Source organism: Ursus americanus, chromosome 5 (genome assembly GCF_024610735.1).
Source record: "Ursus americanus isolate L20-20 chromosome 5, mUrsAme1.1.p, whole genome shotgun sequence".
NCBI classification, from domain to species: domain Eukaryota; kingdom Metazoa; phylum Chordata; class Mammalia; order Carnivora; family Ursidae; genus Ursus; species Ursus americanus.
The window spans coordinates 18,785,641-18,807,953 of record NC_142131.1 but is presented as its reverse complement, the minus strand read 5'-3'; the positions used below and the strand labels follow the sequence as shown (position 1 = coordinate 18,807,953).

The window sequence follows — 22,313 nt, the reverse complement described above, 5'->3', positions numbered from 1 at the left end:
TATCTCTCTCTTTCTATTTCCTTTCTCTTTCTCATTTTTCACACGACTTAGTTAAGAAAATGAAAAAAATATCACCTTATCATCTTATGAGGAACAACTTAACTTTGTAGAATAATGTCCACAAAAGAAATTTTGCAGTTGCAGGAAAACCCACAATTAGGCCTTAGGTAGACGAAAAACATTTTGATGAATTCAATCATTGTCCTAAAATTTAAATGAAAGAAATTGCTACAGGTAAAAATAATTTTGGTGATGTAAAAGTGAAAAACAGAAAGTTTTGCTGTCATGTATAGAAAGTGGATGAAGAAATGTCATTGTGTTAATACAGTTTACTGTAGGAATAAGTTCTTGATTTCATTTATGACTTTGGTGTCATTCTGGGGAAAATTATTGTGTCCCAAACATCTCTGAGGTCAAAATGTCACTGGGCTTAAACCCTTATCAGGAACAAAATGTCACTATGATTAAAATAGTGGATCAGATCCAAACCTCTTATAAAGAGAGTGGAAAATCACTGTGCAAGGAGAGGGCTGGTATTTATTTTGTAAAATATATCATTGGGGAAATATATGTTTGATATTGGAAGAGGGAGGGATGGAGAGAGAGGTGTCACTGGATGACTGGCCTGAGGTATACCGCCACCCGCATTTGTCTTCAGTATTTTTCCAGATGTGGTAGCATCTGAGGATCTAATGACGTTAGCTATGAAGACTTGCATGACATAATTTGTGCTTTTATATCCCTTCTTTGTTCTTTCTCTTCCACTTTTCTCTCCTCTTTCATGCTGTCAAAACATCGAGGGCCTGAGGGGATCAATGGTGGGAGGGCTGGATGGGCAGCATCTCCAACATGACCTCGTGCTGGCAGTGGATATCTGTGCCTGATACTTACTGTTCATGGTTTATGTCCTGAGATTGAATTATTGGATTGAAGGATGTCGCCATCCTCAGAACCCTTGTTAAATATTGTCAGTTCTCCCTGTGGAGAGACAGAATGAGTTTTTATTACCACCTGTGATATGTTGCATGAAAATGCACATGATAGCAGAACCCTGACAAAATTAGATTTTGTTGGGGCACCTGGGGGCTCAGTCATTTAAGCATCTGCCTTTGGCTCAGGGCGTGATCCCAGAGTTCTGGGATTGAGCCCCGCATCGGGCTCCATGCTCCGCTGGGAGCCTGCTTCTTCCTCTCCCACTCCTCCTACTTGTGTTCTGTCTCTCACTGGCTGTCTCTCTCTCTGTCAAATAATAAATAAAATCTTTAAAAAAAATTAGATTTTGTTATTTTTGTTTTTCTTAGATTTTATGATATATTTTTAATTTTTTTATTACTCTATATTGTCAGCATTTTCTATACAACGATTTACTGTCTATTTTAATAGTTTTTTTTCCCTCTTTCCATTAGCTAATTATCAAGTAAGTTTGAGTACAGTTGTATATTTATATAACTTATTTTTAATGTGTTGGTTTGCTACATATAATTTCTGATTCTGTAATTTTAGTTTTAAGTGTTGCCCGCATCTAATTTTGAAAGTTTTATTTCTTTCAGTTCAGCTAACATTCATAAATAACTTGTGTATACCAGTTATGGAGCTCTACTCTGCTAGGGCAAAGAATTGATTAAGAAGGGTTTGTTCAAGGACCTTACAGTAAAATTTGTGTGTGTGTGTGTGTGTGTGTGTGTGTACTAAATTAATGTGATAATTATGATAAACTGACAAACTGGGAAGTGTTTCTGTAGGAACACAGTGGGAATGTTCTTACCTTAACTTTGGAATTTAAGGAAGAATTCCTGGAAGATGTGTTGCTTGAGCTGGTCCTGAGGACTAACAAGCGTTGAGTAAAGATGAGGAGGAATTTTGCTTGCATAGGGAACAGGAGGAGCAAAGAGGAAGAGCTTTGAACCTCAGGGAAGTGATGAGAAGAGACCTGATGTCTTGGTAGTAACAGGACTGACACACTGGATGGAATTCGAGTAGAGGAATCAATTTCAGCACCATAAGGATTGCTTTGTTCCGTGTATGACCAGATCAAACTGCTGCCTGAAGACAGAGATTTAAAGGGAAATGCTCAAACCAGTCATTCCAATTAATGTGAACAGGAGTGTTATTATGTTATGGGATAATCCTTTCATTATTTTTATGAAATGAAATCTACCTCAAAACTTTGGAATGAGATAAAACTATGTTTTTGATTTCTAATTAAACCGTCGAAGCAATATTCCTATTGCGAAGAAAAGTATCATGTATGTTTTTCAATGAAGTACATCTTCTGTAATTAAACATTTCCACAAAGACAAGTCACATTAAACTTATTTAGGCATCTCTTTCTTTTATTTGTGACCTTCAGTGAGGAAATGCTTGCTGAAATTTGAACTTCATTATAAACTTTTTCTTAATTTAAAATATGAATTTGACAGCAGCTTAACTACTTCATTGTTATTTTGACTTTTTAATTTAGGTGACACAGTAGTATATCAATATGGAATAGCTACAGTGATAATTGAAGCTAATGATGACCCAAATGGCATTTTTTCTTTGGAACCCATAGACAAAGCAGTAGAAGAAGGAAAGACTAATGCATTTTGGTAAGTGTATTTGGATAAGGCAAATTCAAAATTGGATAAAATAAAACCTTTAGTATGCACAAATTTTAAATATTGCTAATATTTCAAAAATTTAAAATTCGTTCAGAATTGAGCAATTTCAAAGTTGGTAGTCCAAATGAATGGTAAACTTCGTTTATGCTGTTGCCACTTGTTTAAAAAAAAGAAAAACAACTTTAGGGGCTTTTGGGTGGCTCAGGATTGGGCATTTGCCTTCCGCTCGGATCATGATCCCAGGGTCCTGGGATCGAGTCCCGCATCGGGCTCTCTGCTCAGCGGGGAGTGTGCTTCTTCCTCTGCCCTTCACTCCTCTTGCACGCTCCCTCTCCTTCTCTCTCTCAAATAAATAAATAAAATCTTAAAAAAAACAACAACACGTTAGCTGGTAAACAGAAATTATCGTTCCTGCTCTCCTCATCCCAAATTCTGTCATCTGTCAGGACGGAGAGATTTGAGCTTTACTGAGGTCTTCTCCTTTGCTTTTGAAAAACTTCTGCCAGTTCTCATCTAAATATTTTTCTATTGGGTTTGGAATTTACCCTTCAGTTTGAACTTTGAAGACTATGACTTTTAAGACTGCTTGCCTTTGTTATTTAAAGTTCTGCCTCATTCTCTTACCATGAGATTCATCACGGTTGCTCAGTAAGGACTGGCTGGCTGGTTTATATTAAAGACGATAAATAGAAAAAGAATATTTCTGATATAACACTGAAAGCTATCATTAGGGTAAAATTCACAATTTATACATTTTTTATAAAAATTAATTTTCTTTAATTTGTTATGTAGGATTTTGAGGCATCGAGGACACTTTGGCAATGTTTCTGTGGCTTGGCAGCTGTTTCAGAATGATTCTGCTTTGCAGCCTGGACAAGAGTTCTATGAAACTTCAGGGATTGTTAACTTTATGGATGGAGAAGAAGCCAAACCAATAATTCTCCATGCTTTTCCAGATAAAATTCCTGAATTCAATGAATTTTATATTTTAAAGCTTGTAAACATATCAGGTGCTGTGTTTTTCCATCTTTTTTATTTCACAACTGAAATTTAATGTTTCGCAGGTAAATAATTAGCTCTATAGAAAATACAGTTAATGAAGAAGTAAGTGTATCTTGATTATCCAACTTTATTAAATGTCAAAACACCCTTTTTGGTAGAAGTGTTATTTTTAACATTCATTTTGTGGTCTTAGCTTGGTTAAGTTTTATGGATGGAAACTTACATTCATCCTCACACTTGTAAATAGATTTTTTCCACACCAAGTAGAGTATCTCCAACAAAATATTAACAGAAGTTAGAAAGTACAGATTCATGATAGCTTAAAGCTTGGTCTTTGTGCCATTTAAACAATTTAAACAATCAATTTCCCTATCACTTTTGGTTTTAAGCACAGGAACTAAAACTCTCTAGTTAATATCCTCTTTCAGGGTTGATTGATTATTAATGAAATTATTCTGAACCAAAATACCCCTGCAAATATGGTGAAAACCATATGGCGAGACAGTGGTTCCATTGATCTATGAATATATTATTTAACCAGAAGTTTGCTAGTCAAATTCCTTTTGTCTTCGCCTTATACTATAAAGTACTTCAAATTCTGATTTCTTCTTCGTTATAAATCATCATATTACAGGTGGATCTCCAGGTCCTGGGGGCCAACTAGCAGGAACTAACCTGCAGGTGACAGTAATGATTCCATTAAATGATGATCCCTTTGGAGTGTTCATCCTGGATCCAGAGTGCTTAGAGAGAGAAGTTGCAGAAGATGTCCTCTCAGAAGATGATATGTCTTATATTACCAACTTTACTATTTTGAGGCAGCAGGGTGTGTTTGATGATGTACGGGTAGGCTGGGAAATACTGTCCAGTGACTTCACTGATGGTTTGCCTCCAATGATAGATTTTTTGCTGGTTGGAGTTTTCCCCAGCACTGTGCATTTACAACCGCACATGCGGCGTCACCACAGTGGAACAGCTGCTTTGTACTTCAGTGGACTAGAGGGTGCATTTGGAACTGTTAATCCAAAATACCATCCTTCCAGAAACAATTCAATTGCCAACTTTACATTTTCAGCTTGGGTAATGCCCAATGCCAATACAAATGGATTTGTTATAGCAAAGGATGATGGTAATGGAAGCATCTACTATGGGATAAAAATTCAAACAAATGAATCCCATGTGTCACTTTCTCTTCATTACAAAACTTTGGGTTCCAATGCTACATATATTGCCAAGACAACAGTCACGAAGTATTTAGAAGAAAACGTCTGGCTTCATCTTCTAATTATCCTGGATGATGGTATAATTGAATTCTACCTTGATGGAAATGCAATGCCCAGAGGAATCAAGAGTCTGAAAGGAGAAGCCATTACTGATGGTGAGTGTCATCTCTATAAATAGAATACTGAATTTTGAATTTTCAGAACCTTTGATTTCTTAAAAATCTGCTTGTGTATCGGTTTAATTTCTTTAAATAGAACTTATGCCTACCAAGACCATAAGTTCTGTACTGAGTGTTACAGAAATGAATCAGGGAGTCTCTGCTCTTGAGGTACTTAAAATAGGTTCTGGGAGAGAGATATGCAAAGAGATCACTTCAATGTGTTGTAGGAAGAAAGAAAAAGATTATGGGGCACCTGAGTGGCTCACTTGGTTGACCAACTGCCTTTGGCTCAGATTATGATCCTGGAGTCCCAGGATCAGCCTTGCGTCTTTCGGGGCACCCTGCTCAGTGGGGAGCCTGCTTCTCCCTCTGACCCTCCCCCCTCTTGTTCTCGCTCTCTCCCTCATTCTCTCTTTCTCAAATAAAAAAAGAAAAAGAAAAAAATTATGAAGAAGGAATATTTGTCCTTCCATTGGGAGTAGGAGGGATGGGGCATGATAATGCCATGTAGAAAAAAAAAGCAGAGATGTAGAAATGTGAAAGAGCATATTGTGCTTGGGAAACTGCTGCTTGGGAGGTCTTGTTGGAGGTGAAAGGTGGTGGGCGTAAGGTTAAAGAGAAATCAAAAAAGAAAAATTACTTTTAAAAGCCCAGAGATTACAGGGGTATAAATTGGTGAATTCTATGGAGAGCTTTAAAGAAATAATCTTTGTTGTCTTTAAAGTGAATTACATGCTGTTTCTTTGAGAAATAAATACATCTTTGTGCATATTTAAACACAGATATTGGTTATCTCCATTATAATCACCAGTTCCTTCCCAGCCCCTCCATCCTAGGATGTGATTATTTTTTGCTGGGTAAGAGAGTAGAGCACAGCTTATATGGTTATAGCTTAATAGAATATTTTTCTTCTGAACCTCCTGCACTGGATATCTGATTGTATTTGTTGTTCCTAGTAGAAAAAAAGACGGGCAAAGGAAAATCCATGCACATACTACTGATTTCAATTGCAGAGATGATGTTTATAGCACTTTGTAGCATTAAATTAATCACCTTTCGATTGTGTGACTCTCTTGATTCATTTGGTGATGGCATGTTGGTAGGATGAGAGTGGGAAAGATTGGAGAAAGTGAGAGCTGGGTGTTTCTTTTCTCTGTGTAGCTTACTGCAAGGAACTTAGATTGCTTTTGTAATTTGTAATTTCTGAAGAAAAAATTTAAAGTGTATATTTAAAATTTATTGATGAAATATATGTTATATAGTATAAAATGTGTAAAAGTATACGTATCACAAGTATACAGGTAGATCAGTTTTTAAAACTTTAAACTCATCAGTTTCAGCACCCATGTAGCTGGCCCCCAGATCACGAAACAGCATTCCTGAAGCCCCCTGGCTCTTGTCTAGTTACTGACTCACCACCCTGCCCACCTACTTTTGCCATTTCTAAGAGCATAAAATAAGCTTCTCCTGGTTTTTACTTTGTGTAAATAGAATTGAGCAGTGTGTATACTTGAGTGCCTGGCCTCTTTTGCCCAGTATTGTTGATAATATTTATCTGTATTTTTGCCTGTTGTAGATATATTCCTCTTGTTACTAAGTAGTCAGCCCGGAACCACTGGAGAACGCACAGGGGTCACTGTGATAATAATGTGCAGGATACTTCTGACTACCCTGAAAGAACCACTTGGGTAGTGACTTGTAAGAGCTGCCTTGGTGGATGATTTTGATAAGAAATGTGGCTTGTACTTCTTTCCCAAAGTACTGCCAAGGTCTCAACTTATATAAATGTCTTACTCGAGTTATTGGAGAGGGAATAAGTAAAGAAATAAGAACTGGTGAATTTTTGAAAAGGGTTGTCATTGATATAGAGTAATATAACTGGGCTGCATGTTGTGATTACCATGAAAAAGTCTGTAAGACTTGCCTATGATCCTGTCCCTGGGGAGGAATATTGCTTTTTCTACATCCATTGCATTAATTGTTTGGGTAAAGAGTTATATTTGGTCCATGAAAACTTTCATTGAATTCTCACAGCTTTATTTAACTCAAGATGTGTTTCTGACTATTAAGCCTTGACGTTCTCGAAGAATAGTAATACAAAAGTTTCAAAAATTGTGACTGAATTGAATCATTCCATTCTTAGATGCACAAGGAAATTTTAAAGTTTCCTGGGAGAAATGTCTATCTAAATATACTCTGGTACATACATGTATACATATACAGACATATATACAGGTGTACAAAATATCCTTTAGTACAAAATATCTTAAATCCGAGCAATTACAGGTTCATTTTTCATCGTAACAGAAAATAGCCTTTATTTGATTGTATTCTTGTTATATGTTTTACTTATCTAACAAAACCTCTCAACAAAATTGCTTCACTTTCTGAATCACACTTGTAATGTGGGACAGGATACTTGTAGATACTGTAGCAATTAAACCCATTTCTAATTTCAGGTCCTGGAACACTGAGAATTGGGGCAGGAATGAATGGCAATGACAGATTTACAGGTTTGATGCAGGATGTGAGGGCCTATGAGCGGAAACTGACCCTGGAAGAAATTTATGAACTTCATGCTATGCCAGCAAAGAGTGATTTACACCCTGTTTCTGGATATCTGGAGTTCAGACAGGGAGAAACTAACAAATCATTCATTATTTCTGCAAGAGATGATAATGAAGAGGAGGGAGAAGAATTATTCATTCTTAAACTAGTCTCTGTATATGGAGGAGCTTGCATTTCTGAAGAGAACACTACAGCAAGATTAATAATACAAAAAAGTGACAATGCCAATGGCTTGTTTGGTTTCACAGGAGCTTGTATACCAGAGGTAAGTAGTGAGCTTGGGGAATTTTGGAGTTAAAAAATTCACTGTAGGTGGATTTGTTTGGAAGTTGGGAGTGGGCTTTCTTTCATTTGGTAAGTGTGCTTAAGTTTCTGCTCAAAGCCCAGAAGTACGCTGGAGCTGGAGGTTGCAAAATTGAATTATAAGGTCTTTGCTCTTGCAAGTTCACAGTTTGAATTAGAGTCTCAATCAGCTGATAGAAGTAAAAATGAGTTAGCAAATGAAACTTTGGCCGTTATTTTTAAGGTTAATGTGCTTCACAGAATGCACAGAATATTCCACGTGTCATTTCCTTTGGCTACTCTTTGGATACTGCATAAGTAAATGAAATAATATATATTGAAAGCTTCCGAATAATAGTAATTGAAATTTTATTAAAATGTGATTTTTTTTTCAGGTTTTTTTTTTGTGAAATGTACTTAAGTAGCTACAACTTTCTTCTATGTTGGGTGTAATGCCTTCCTTATCACCTTTCTCGGCCGGCTTCATTCATTAGGCTGTTGTACTGTCCTTATCAGTTCTTTCCAAGGTTTTCGAAGATTAGTAATCATCTTGGTTTCCTGTTCAGTAATGTGAGATCTCATGACACCACTTCACAGGTGTTGAGTGTGACAACAGCTCCATGCCCATGAAAGGATGCCAAGGAACAAGAGTCCTTCCGTTTGCAAGTCGATTCTTGTAGATTAAGAAGGGCATTTTGTAAATTGAAACAATTAAGAAAACCATGAATTAGTAGAGGGTGAAAAAGAGTATCTTGGTCATAGACCTGATTTAGCTCAAATTGGGGAGCTAGCTCTCTGGAATGTCTTATTGCCCTTCTTAGCTCTTTGGTTTGGTGATAATCATAAGAGATCTTCAAATAGTGGGCTTTTTCTATATCAGAAATACTAGAATATCCTACACTAGGGAGGGCAAATGTCGTACAAATCGATAACTTAAAGAAGAAATATGTTTATCTAGAATGATAATATTTCTAAATATTCGGTTATTAAAGAATTTTATATATTAAATTTTTTATGTACCTGACAATCCATAATACAGCTGCAACAGATATTACTTATGATTCTCTCCACTTAATAAGGTTAGAAACTGAAGCTTAGAGACCTGAAAAAATAACCCAAGTTGAATTAAATAAGACAGGATCAAATGCCTGATTCAAAGCTTGGCAGTTACCAGCACTAAATAAATATTACTTTTTTTTTTCTCCTAAGATACAGTGGGAGGAACTGGAATTTGAACCTGTGTCTTATGACTTCTAATTTTGTCTTTCCCCCTATATTTTTGTATCATCATCTCCATTTTTATTTATTTTTATTTTTTTAAAAAGATTTTATTTATTTATTTGACAGAGAGAGACACAGGCAGTGAGAGAGGGAACACAAGCAGAGGGAGTGGGAGAGGAAGAAGCAGGCTCCCAGCAGATGAGCCTGATGTGGGGCTCGATCCCAGAACACTGGGATCACGCCCTGAGCCGAAGGCAAACTCTTAATGACTGAGCCACCCAGGCGCCCCAATCATCTCCATTTTTAAAAAGACAGGCGGCTTCCATCAAGTTGTGAGAACCATTAAGGTGCCATGTAAAAGCAGCTTCCCTTTAATTTTCTTTATGACCTGGCATCTGCCAGTGGCTCTGGCTTCCTCTTGGTCAGCATGTTTTAGTCAGACTTGCGTGTTTCAGTTCCAGTCTCAGGGCATCAGGGCCTCGTACGTCTCTATTTGGAGCACTGTCAATCCAGATCTTCAGAATCAGTCATTCAAGTCTCAGCTCTAAAGACATCTCCTCAGTGAAGACTTGCTTAAAGTAATCCCCCACTTTCTTTTCCCAACTGGTTTTTCTCCATCCCTTCTCCTAGTTTTATTTTTTTTCTGTAGCATTGATTATACTCTTAAATTCCCTTTGTTATTTATAAGTCTACTAATTTACTGGGTATTTTGTGTGGCCTTTCTACCACAGAGATAAAAGAACTCTGAGTGTAATAAGGTCTTATTATTCATTATTGTATCTCAAACACCTAGAATGTAACATAATAGGTACTCAATAAATCTTAGTTGAACTTATGAATGTATTTTAATAGTAAGACATGAGAAGGCTCATAGTTCAAACCACAAACACATTTAGATTCAGTTAGCTGCATAAACAAACTGAAAAAAAAAAAAAAACCCAACACGTAAATGTTAAAACCCTGCCCAAAATGAGGAATAGTTCTTGAGTGTTTCTCTGGCTTTGTGGGCCATTATAGTGAGTGTTCAATGCTGGCTTGTCGCACAAGTTTCACTGATAGATTGTGTTGGTGTTGGTTTACTTCCATGTAGATTTTCATGTAGGTTTGCCTGTTTCCAAAAATCTTGGAATTTGAACAGGACCAGTCAAGTCTTTAATGGTAGAAGAGAGAACTTTGCTATGGAAGCCACAACACCTATACTATTAGAACTACTGGAAAGGAAGAGAAAACATGATTGATTATTCTCCAAGCCCAAATGAGAGGGAAATAGAATATATCTATATTGGAAAGAGTAAAGTTTAGACAGTTAATATAAGAAAGTGTTTTTGAGTCTAAAGATCCAACATTGGAATTTGTCAGGAAAATTATAGAATTTTCATTCCTGAAAATATTAAGAGTATAAGTATAGAACTCTTACTTTCATCTTGGTGTGATATGAAGACAGCAGTATTACTAATATGAAACATTTCTGTTATCATCACCATCAATAATATTTATTGGTTGCTTACTGAAGTCATGATTTGAAATGCAAGGTAGACCAATAGGTTTTAATGTATTAGAATCTGATTTCACATTGCAACTAAATTATAAGAAGTTACCACTTGTCAAATGGGTATAATGTGGAGGAGGAATATCCATAACTATCTGCCAAGACTATTTAAATCCTCCTTTTCCACTTACATATCTCTGTGAGGCTGGATATTTTTAATGTATTTTAACCAAAATAACAAGTAGCAACAGAGAAATTGATTGTGAAAGGAGATACGAGAATCTAGCTGTCTTCTATTAAGCTAGACATTAAAAGAGATTTACAGAAGTGTAAAACAATGCCCCTTTGTCACTAATTTTTTTAAGAAAATAGTTATTCACATAAAACATGTTGCTTATGTTAGTATGTACTGACTTTATTATTGCTATTTTAAAATGAGTTAATATATCAATATTTAAATTTTTTTCAATTTTCATTAGTAAAATGGTAAATATCATCAGATTTCACCAACATAAGCAAAAACCTCCTTGGGGTACTTAATAATTTTTATGAGTGTTTAGGGATCCTGAAACTAAAATATATGAGAATTGCTGGTTTACATTATGCTTGGAATTGTTTTAAATTTTATCGTTATTTGCTTTTTAGAAATAAAAACCACTATCGCTTCCATAGATTCTTCATTGTGTTGTTGCAGTGACAGTGAAAAAATTTTTTTTCTTATCCCTTCAAAAATGATGAAGGCAATAGAGATATTTAAAGACTTCTTTCTGAGTCATGTTATGCTTTTACATTTTCATAGATTCATGAAATAATCTAATATGAAGGATAAAATGAAAGCATAATCACATCTTAAATAATGAGACTATGCAGGATATGACATAGTCTACACTTCCCATATTGAAAGAGTTGATAATTATTTTGTGATTTGTTCCATCTTAACCAGGTACACCATATTCTTCTCAGTAGCAGGTGCTTAATAAATTATAATTGAAAGAATGAATAAACCTGTATGTAGTTGAGAGCCCTGATGGGGCCGTGCCAAGTAGGCCTCTGGATTCCAGGTGGTATCTATATTGAGCAGATGACTGAGTTTTGTTGGGTATGTAGCATAGCAACCACATTCTCATGTTTTCCTCCCATATTTTGTTTTTCTGTGTGATCTTTAATGTTACTTTCTATCTACCTTATTTTAGCACTACTTTTGTATGACCTATAGTCTTGTGTACCAAATAATTATAAAGTAATGAGATTGCTTTTCATAATGATTCATAGAACTTCCTAGTCTCTTTGTTTTTTTTATAACTAATACTTGGATTGCATTTTTATATTTATAAACTCACAGCTTAAGAATAAGTTTAGAGACATTTTGAGAGGATCTTTATAAAAATGAGAATATTACTTAACTTGGACCGTGTTTGTTTTTAAGTGCCTGCCGTATGTTATGTGAATAGATTCCTTTAGATATAAGTGATATTGATATAATCCAATATCACAGGTCTTTACCCAAGTGTGAAACAAAATAAAAAATTAATTGGATGTGTAATTATTAGGCATTAGCTGTAATCTTCTATTCCAATACAGATAGCCAATTTATGGCTCGGTGCATAATTTTTTCTGTGAAAATAAGTTTCAGAAACTTTCTGATGGTTAAGTTTTATAATCACTCTCCTGCAGATCTGAAGATTGAGGAAATTTCTGACTCAAAAGAAAGCAGTAGTGGCTACTATTGTTTCTTGTGAAAAACTGAATGATGGTGGTTTTGATGATGATTTCTTGGTGTTATGCTTCTTATATACTGGCCTAAACATTTGCTTGTATCATGATTCCAAAGGCAATTAGGTGTATATTTTAACAGAAAAAATATTTTAACTCTTTATTTTCTGTCTTAATTATCTTCTGGTATTAATAATTCCATCATCTGGTTCAGTATTTCCCAAAGTGTTATGCTTGATGACCTAAATCAGAAATAGCTCATGTATATTCCAGAACACCATTCCTGATTGAGGACTCCATTTCTGAGTCAGAATTTCTGTCAGGGAGATGAGATGGGAATCAAAAAGCTGAATTTTAAAGCTCTTTTTTAAGCGGAAAATTTCTTCTATGTATATATAAAACTAGAAAAAATAGAATAATGAACCCCAGTGACCCACAACCTAAGCTTCAACATTTATCAGGCTTCTGCCAATTTTTTCTCTCTCTCTCTCTCTCTTTTTTTTTTTTTTGCTGAAGTCATTTTTAAAGCAAATCTCAGACACTATGTCATTTCTCTGTAAATTCTTATGTATGAAAAGTAGATTTTTATGGACCTTTGACATCTGAAGCTTCTTCCTGATTGGTGATTTGTAATTTCCTTTGTTGAATGAATTATTAATTCATTAAATTTTCTGTGAAACTTTAATGTATGGCACTATTTGTACACAGTTGTATTGGATATGGATAACCTTTGTTTTTCTTTTTTTTTTTAAGTTGAAAATAGCTGATACATATTGATTAGGGCTTTACTAAATTAAAGTGTGGTTAAGTAGCTTTTTCACATGTGATTCCTGCAAGTTTTTTACTTTCTTCGTCTTGGGTGCTCCTTTTTTCGTCTTGGGTGCTGCATAGTAATGCTCATTGACTTGGTAGGAAGTTGGAAGGAGACATAAAGATGCCTGAAAATATCTTTGGATCTGTTTCATCCATGCCTCTTGCTAAAAAGGGAAAGGTTGAATATTCACATATTGAGATTAATGGCTTATTAATACAACTCACTAAAAATGTTCATTCTGGTTAAAATTTGAGGTGGGATAATGGGGCAAATGTGTTCCCATTGTGATAGGAATCAAAATAGGTGGGAATTTGTTTTTTTCAATATGTAAGCATATATATTTCTTGATAAAATGAGGGAATGTAGGATTATGTTTTGCAATTGTGTAGGTGTCTGTATGTTTGTTAGGGAGAATAAATATAAACAATTTTCAGTACTTATTATATTACTATAGGTACCATAAAAGATACTTGTTTAATCTCTACCCAAATCCCTGAGACATTACGATCTTCATTTTAAGATGAAATCAGGTGATAAGTGGTAGAGTGAAGAAGCTCAGGACTGTTTGACCTTAAAGCCATACTCCTTCCATCTACCAGGAGACATAGTGGGGGCTCTCCTGAACAACCACCTATCATTTTGGGCTTCTCATGCCAGCACCTGCAGGCAAATAAAAGAGTTATAGTATTGTCCCAGGAGTGCGTGGTCTTGTTCACTATGGGGCACCTAAGGTTGCTATCACTCTTTGAAGTAGGGGTGTTGATAGTTGGTGAGACTCAGTATTCCCTGGAACATCTCCTGGTGGCTTCCATGCTCGTTGATAACTGTTTTGACTATTGCCTATTTGTGGATAAATTTCAAGTCTGTTCTTTCTAGCCGCAATGTTGCACCAAAATGGCTCTATCTAATGCTGGCAGAGGTGCTTATGAGTGATATGAAAAATAGAATGGCATTATCTAAATTAGGATTCGTATTTTGAGCTCTATTCATTCAGTTTCAGTTCTTTTTTCTATGAATTACATATATGCTTACTAAAATAAAAATAAAATTGAATTAAAAGACTGAGAATTTAAGAGTATGAAGACTTTATTCTAAAAGATCTTCCAGGGCGCCTGGGTGGCTCAGTCATTTAGGTGTCTGACTCTTGATTTCGGTTCAGGTCATGATCTCAGGGTCTGATTGATTGAATCCCACATTGGGCTGTGCACTGGGGGTGGAGCCTACTCGGAATTCTCTCTCCCCTGCTCATGTGCTCTCGCTCTCTCTCTAAAAAAATTTTTTTTAAAAAAAAAGCTCTTCCAACTTCGTGCTTTATATAATTTTTAAGTATTATCTTAAGTGTTCAGATAAAAATATTCCCATGTGAAAAATACCTATAGGCATGTATATACATATGTATAGGTATATATGACAAAACTATCAAAAGATATTAAGCATAACATAAAAGCCCTCATTGACCTGACTCTTGTCTCCCCACCAGGCATTTCTCAAGACTCTTGCCATTTGTCACTTTATGCTATCTTCAAAATTATTTCATGAAATACACTCTATTACTTTTTATCCATGCCTAGAATGTTCTTCCTGATGTCATGTTCTACCCTCTACCCCTCACTTCTGCCCCCTATTTGGTTTGTCTGTGCTCAACTTATCATAAAACTTCGAGTTTATCTTCCTCTTTAGAGTTACCCAGAAAACAGACTGCTTTTTTGGTAATCTTTTGTACCGTAGTGTCCAGCACAGTGGCTGGTACACACACAGTATCAATGAATGAATTACATGTACAGTGAACTGATTATAGCAATTACTTTAGTAATTTCTGTATTTTGTATTTTTGTAAGATCTATTAAAGAGACAAGAATGTAGAGGTCTCCTTAGAGTGTTAGAAAGTTACAGAACTAAGTTTATGGTAAAAGGATTCCATGAAAGCATTATAATTTTATCACTGGTTTGAATCAGTATATACTTAAAATAATTTATGTTCAATTTCAGATTGCAGAGGAGGGATCCACTATTTCATGTGTGGTGGAGCGAACCAGGGGAGCTCTGGATTATGTGCATGTGTTTTACACCATCTCACAGATCGAATCTGAGGGCATTAATTACCTTGTTGATGATTTTGCTAATGCCAGTGGAACTATCACATTCCTTCCTTGGCAGAGATCTGAGGTAAATGCTACCCTCTTTGTTTCCTTGAAAGGCTCCGGGAAGGCTTTTCTTTATCTCTGGGTTCTGTAATTTGTTTGCAGCATCTATTTAAGCAGTTTAAAGTATTTAGATCATTAGGTAAATAACCATGGTTTAAAATGTTTTTGTATTTATTAAAGATTTTATTTATTTATTTTAGAGAGAGAGTGAGCATGCTGGGGGTGGGGGGTAGGGGCACAGGGAGAAGGGGAAACAGACTCCCCACTGAGCAGGGAGCTCGATGCGCGTCTTGATCCAAGGACCCCAAGATCATGACCTGAGCCAAAGGTAGATGCTTAACTAACGGAGCCTGTTTTGTATTTATTTATGTAAAAGAAAAACAGGATTTCTGAACAATGTGTATTACAGTTTTATCTATCTTTAATCCCAATACAATAAAAATGGCATGGCTTGAAGGTTTGCTGTTGTAGGTTTTTTGTTATTATTGATACAATGGGAAGCTGCAGTTCTTAATGGTACTTTGCTTTCTAATCAGCCACTGAGAAATTCTTGTAACTATAATCTCAACTTTATTTCTAAATGTGGAAAAGTGAAGTAATTTCTCTTTGTTTTGAAAGTACAAGTGATCTCCAATTTTATCAAAACTTTCTGTGAACCATCATCCCATTTCTGAATAAGTGTCCAGAAATAAGTGGCACTTCTTGCAAGTGAAATCAGGATGAGACTGTGTCCTCTATCAGAATTGTTTTAAAACATTCTTTTAGTCTATCATGTTAGCGTATTCACATCAGTATAATTTTTCATTAAAAATGTAAATAGCTTATATGTCATCAGTAATAAGTAGAAAATAGCTTAATGCTTGCAAATATAATCTTTAAGAAAATTTCTAAGGGATTTAGGAATTAATTGGATGAAAAAGATAAAATTGAGAGAAGACAAATTTAAAGAGTTAATACTAAAGAAGAATGATCAAATCTCTATAATTTGCAGGAAGGAGACTAAATAGTTTATAACAAAATTTCTCTGCAGATAGATGCATGATAAATATTTTACTGGTCTTTGGTAAAATGAGGAAAATTAGGAAAACTAGCAAGTTTTCATAAGGCTAAAATTATTCAGTATAAAGGACTATTTTAATCTGATGCTGCCTTTTTCACCACTTCTCTGGATTGAAAGTGTTCTTTTTTTTTTTTTAATTAAGTTATGATGATAGTATGTGGTCCTCTTTTAATGTTTCTATTTGGAAAATAGGGCTGATCCCACAAATTTTCCCTTGGGAAATTTACCAACTATGAAATGAAAATATAACCTGAAACCATTGTTTTATAAAGTGGATTCATACCCATTTTGGAAGAGATAAAAATTACATTTTGGTCAGGAAAATTGTTATATATACTCTTGTCAAGATTTATTTAAAATATTTCCTTCTATCATTTGATTTTAAATTTCTTTAAAAAATAATTGACCTTGAAAGCAAAATAATAACATTGAACAGTGGGGTTGGTTTATAATACCATGCCTGCTAGGTCTACACCAACCTCTCCATCTTACCAAGCCAGTGGCAGGGTGCTGAGATGTCACTAGGGTTCCACAATTGTGCTTTCTAGCACAGACAGTGGTAAGGTAGACTCCACTTCGCTGCTGCCTTCCAGATATCTGGGGAGTGCAACTAACTGAATATATTTAAATCGTATCTGAAAACCTAGCTGCAAGGGAGTCTGGAAAGTGTTTGTGGGGTGTATGTGTGTATGTGTTTTTCTAAAGTACAGGAAAGTATGTTGGAAATGTGTTTTTCAAGTTTTTTTTTAAATGGCCCATTAGTTATGAAATCAAGTTATGATTTAGGTAAATACCATAGTTTAAAATGTTTTTGTATTTATTAAATATTTATTTATTTAGAATAGAAAGAATAGAAAATAGAGCATATAACAAATAGTAACATAAAGTAAAGGTAAATTTTTTTGTTTGTTTATTGAGTTACCATGTAAAATACATTTATTTATACCTTGATAGGGTCTTCATTTCACTAAAATGAATGAGTACTTTGGTATGCTTCAACCCTTTAAAAATATTTGCTGCTTTATTTTTAATGTACGTCTTGATGTTTTGGTGTTACTTTTCAGAGCAACATTTGTTAGCTTGCTTTCTAGGCGCAAGACATTTTAAATCTTCAGAATAAATATTGTTCCCTTTTGTTCAAGAACACTGACATGATTTAGGTAGTAGGTGTCATTTTTGCACTTCCCCTCTGAGTATATTGGCTGTGCCATACATTACTTTCTTATTTAAAATTTTGATAAAAATGAACATTAAAACTAAATTCAGATTCCACCTCAGACCTACTACATCAAACTCTAGAAAAACGACATTTAAAAAAAAAGTTCTCCAAATGCTTTTAGGCGCAATGACTAGTACTTTGGAGATTGCATTTGGAGTTAGTTTGTTGTCAAACTTTTGTCATGCTCCTTTCTGGGAGAAACCAGGAAGTCACCCTTCATTCCTTTCTGTCTCTCACTTGCTATACTAAGTGAATCATCGGGGTCTGGGTCTTCTCTCTCCAGAACAAATCTCAAATCCATCTATTTTTCTTTATCTCCACTGTTACTGCATTAGTTCAGAATCTCATTATTTCTGGTCAGTCACCTCCTAGCTCAACTCCTAGCATCCTTTCTTGCCCTGTCCACTCTGTTTATATTCTGCCGTGGTACTTATTCTAAGACAAAATTCTCATTTTGTCAATTTCCTGCTTATGATTCTTCAGTTTCGCTCCACTGTCTATGGAATAAAGTCCATTTTTTTTTTTTGGCATAAGAAAATTTATTACCATCATGTTTTCACCATCAAATTTATGATCCTCGTCTTTCCTTCTTGCCTTCATATAAGACCAAAAGAGAGACATTGGCTACTTTGGCAATCTTAAAGCAAACTCCAGGAATGTCACCAGAGCATGACCTTTGCAACCAAATCCAGCAATCAGAACTCCATCATTTTCCTGGAACAAAGTCAGCAGTTTACTTCTGGTGTCAGCGGCAATCACTAAAAATACCTGTTCATCATATAAAAAACTGGGAGAAACTCTTTCAGGAACAGAAACTACAATAGACTAAAGCACTTATATCAATAAAATTCAAACAACCATCATTGGGTACAAAGGCTGTGATTTTTTCCATTCTTGATCAGCTGGACCCTGACATAATTCCTGATGGCACAGTTTGGCTGTTTGGCTTCCACCCTTTTTTCCAACATAATTCCCTTTGCATGGGAAGCACCTCTAAAAGTGTTGGCCTTCAAGACTATGCCCAAATGGACTTTCTTGTACTGTTTATTATGGCACTTCTGATCTCGTAAATGGCTGTGGAGCTTCTTGGCTGTATGAAGACTGCAACACTTGCCCATCTTGGTGGTGTCATGGGCCTGAGCTAAAGAGTCAATTTTTTTTTTTTTTTAATGGTAGCATGAAAGGTCCCTGTGATACAACTCCTGATTATTTATCTAGCCTTACCTCCTGCTCCAGACGTGGCAGTCTAATCGCAGTTCCTTGTGTGCCTTATTCTTTCAAGCACTGTGTGCCTTTACAAGTGTTGTTTCTTTTACTTGGAATGCCCTTCCCATTTTTATTTACAATCACAACTAATACATTAAGACTTGCTTAGAACCGGTCTGTTGTAAAAATTTTAGTGGGTAGAATTGGTTCTTTTTTTTTGTCTGTTTACTTTATACATAACTCTCATGACATTTCTTCTTTCTTTCTTTTATCTTTCTTTATTTTAAATCTTATAACATTTTAAATATGTGCAATATATTATTTGAACACTGTAATAACTGTATTTTGTGATTCAGAACTAGACAACATACCAACTAAGTAGCATTTTACATTGCATTTTAAATGTTTTCTTCATAGATCTCTCTCTCCTACAATAGACTGTGAGCCTCTTAGCAATTGGAGCCATTTCTAACCACATTGTAGGTGTCAAAATATGCTTATTCTGTTAATAAAGGAAGGGGCAATTGCTTTTCACTTCAAATTTTGACTTAAATTTTGTGGGGCATGGCTGAGTTATTGCTAATTTTTGGAAGGATTGCTGTACCAGACCTTCAAGGTCCATTGTGAATCTCTTTTCTAAAATGTTGCTACTGAGTATGTCAGGCATTCCTTAGGCAGGAACTAGACATGTATATGTTGCCCTTTCCCACTGCCCCACCACATCCCATCAGATAACATGCAGTTCCTTATTTAAGAACTCTGTACCCTGAGGTTGGTAATACCACTGTCTTTGGTACAAGCAATATATGATACTACATTGATACATCAGTATGTCATTACACTGATACCTCAATACATCAAATGAATATGATATTTTGAGACTGAGAATGTTACTGCTCAGCACCCATTATTGTTTAAATAATTAATTTCTTTGGTCTTTCTCTTTCTCTCTCTCTCTCTCTCTCTGTCTGTGTTTTAATGTTTAAGAAATGGATCATATTAAATAGTAACTTCAATTAAATATAACTTAATTGGCTATTTTATTTTCTTCTGGTAAGTGGTAAGTAATTTCTGTATGGCTCATTGCTTCATGCCTCTGGATTTTTACGTTTATAGGTCCTGAATATATATGTTCTTGATGATGATATTCCTGAGCTTAATGAGTATTTCCGTGTGACGCTGGTTTCTGCAGTTCCTGGAGATGGGAAGCTAGGTTCAACCCCCACCAGTGGTGCAAGCATAGATCCCGAAAAGGAAACAACAGATATCACCATCAAAGCTAGTGATCATCCATATGGTAACCAAGTCCTTTTTCAAAAATAATCCTCTCTTCTCTGGGTGTACTTGCTCTAGTTAAGAACTTCTTAAGGGACTTTTTGCAAGTGATTGAAATAGAACTTCTTCGGGCACTCTAACTTCTAGGCTCTTGAAATTCTAAGCTGCCACTATGAGGGACATTGTTTATAAAAGAAAATATAAAGATCAATTTCTGAAGTTTAAAAAATATATTTTGAAAAGTACATACAGGATTATTTAAAATGAAGAAAAGTATTTCTCTTCATGGCTTTCAAAATTTTTTTTATTTAAAAAATTATCCTTTTGTGATATGTTACCCCTAACTAACTGAAGTACTTTCTAATTTATATTTTGTCAAGCTTCAGGAAGTGGAGTTATCACTGTCTGTTTATATAAATTTCTTTTTGTGCTGCGAAGTGATAATTTTCTTAATTAAGGAATTATTACAGATGTCTGTCCTAATAAATTGAGACTGTTTTTCTACATTGAAAATTAATAGTTCTTTTGTAGGAAAAAAACAAGAACAACTATTGAAAGATCTGTGTAGGAAACCTAAGAGGCTCTTCAACTCTGATTTTCTTAGTTAAATTTTTCTTAAATGTGTTGCACATCCTTTAGTGTGGCATTGATAATGTTCTGCTCTAAGTCCAAGAATGAATTCTAGAGATTCAAATATGAGATTTTTTGAGTAGAGACAAGAAAGATTATCATTTTAACTTTTAACATTTTGAAAACTTATTGACATAGTCTGTGTCAAAAGTATGTTAATCAAATCTTCACTGAAGTCTTTCTAAATGAAAACCCTTGGAATTTTATTCTGGTGATCAAAATAATTGTGCAAGATTGTTTTGAATGAATAAGGAGTTCTTCCATGGATAACTGGGGCTAGAAGGTCCTCCCTCTCTTTGTGTCCTGCAGGCTTGCTTCAGTTCTCCACAGGCCTGCCCCCCGAGCCCGAGGACACGATGACCCTGCCTGCAAGCAGTATTCCACACGTCATTGTGCAGGAGGAAGATGGAGAAGTGAGGCTATTGGTTGTCCGGGCACAAGGACTGCTAGGGAGGGTTCTGGCGGAATTTCGAACAGTGCCACTGACAGCATTCAGTCCTGAGGACTACCAGGTAAATTTCTTAATCCTTTGGAAATGGTATGTGCGCTTGTCAGAGAGTCTCAGTCCTTCTCTTGGAGGACTAGTGACTGGAAGGGACTTGCACTAGTCCCAGGACATGCTCAATAGGGAAAATAAGCATGATGGCTCTCTAGGCTTTTTCATTTCTAGAAATTAAAGTACTTCAGGCCTGACACCTAAGTAGCTACCGTACTGATGATTCCTCTTATACCCTATATTTGCCATAGTTTTCATTTGTATTATTTATTTTAATGTTACAGGTTTTGATCAGATATATTTATGTTTCTTACACATTTTAAATCCTCATGTCTGAATCCATCAAGCAGGACCAAATTTGTAAAGAAATTATATATCCATGTCTTTTCAATTTTAATTATATTTTTCTCCAAGTGAGAAGCAGTGTGGTACCAGCAAACAGAAACTTGGGATTTTGAACTGGACCACACTGGATTTAAAGTGGTCTTCTAAATGGGTGTCCTTGGGAGCTCAAATCTTCCTAACCTCAGTTTCCTTATCATTAAGAGGAGATAATTACAGTTATAGAAATGTTCAAGGTTGGTGCTCTGGGAGAGAGGTGGGTGTTGACATAGGGTAGTTGAGGAGGTCTTTCTTAGGGGAGTGATACCTATGCTGAGCTCTGAAGTTTAAGGAGAAGAAAACTAGTAAACTAAATGAAGGGGGAAAGAACTACTTGAGACTGGTAAAATGGCATGGGTAATATGGTTAAATGGTCCTAATGAGGAGCAAAAAGAAGACCAGAGTTTCTGGAGTGTGGAGAGCTAGGTGTTGTGATGAAAGATAAGGTATGTGGGGACTGGATCTTTCTAGGCCTTAGAGATCACGCTACATTTGTGCCTTGTATTTTAAAAACAAGGTGAAGTAATTGAAAGGTATTATGTATTTATAAAAGATCAGTAGTCTGAATTGGGGAGAATGGATTGGAAGATAGAGGCACTGGATGCGAAAAGATCAGTAAGGAGTCCATTTTGTAGAACAAGGCAAAAGGTGTTAGAATCTTGGACTAGGTAGGTAATGGTGTAGATGTGAAGAAGTAGATGGGCTCAAGAAATGTGCCCAAGTGAAAATGCAGGATTTGAAGGTTGTTTAGTTTAAAGGATAAGGCAGAAGAGCATGTCAGAAGTGACTCCCTAGTTCCTGACATAAACAACTTGCTGCCATATCATTT

General features: G+C 35.5%; 1 protein-coding gene and 1 pseudogene across 3 annotated transcripts in view; one reads left to right on the top strand and one right to left on the bottom strand.

Moving 5' to 3' along the window:
- The window catches only part of ADGRV1 (adhesion G protein-coupled receptor V1), a 507,877-nt gene that overhangs the window by 70,424 nt on the left and 415,140 nt on the right, over window positions 1-22,313 (top strand). For all 3 annotated transcript variants that reach the window (XM_045796286.2, XM_045796287.2, XM_045796288.2), the window contains exons 18-24: window positions 2,462-2,588; window positions 3,393-3,610; window positions 4,237-4,980; window positions 7,446-7,819; window positions 15,063-15,239; window positions 19,819-19,999; window positions 20,917-21,119. In XM_045796286.2, coding sequence (XP_045652242.2) covers window positions 2,462-2,588; window positions 3,393-3,610; window positions 4,237-4,980; window positions 7,446-7,819; window positions 15,063-15,239; window positions 19,819-19,999; window positions 20,917-21,119 — 2,024 coding nt within the window. The remainder of the gene's footprint in view (window positions 1-2,461; window positions 2,589-3,392; window positions 3,611-4,236; window positions 4,981-7,445; window positions 7,820-15,062; window positions 15,240-19,818; window positions 20,000-20,916; window positions 21,120-22,313) is intronic.
- On the bottom strand, window positions 18,065-18,614 carry LOC123791486 (small ribosomal subunit protein uS12-like; annotated as a pseudogene).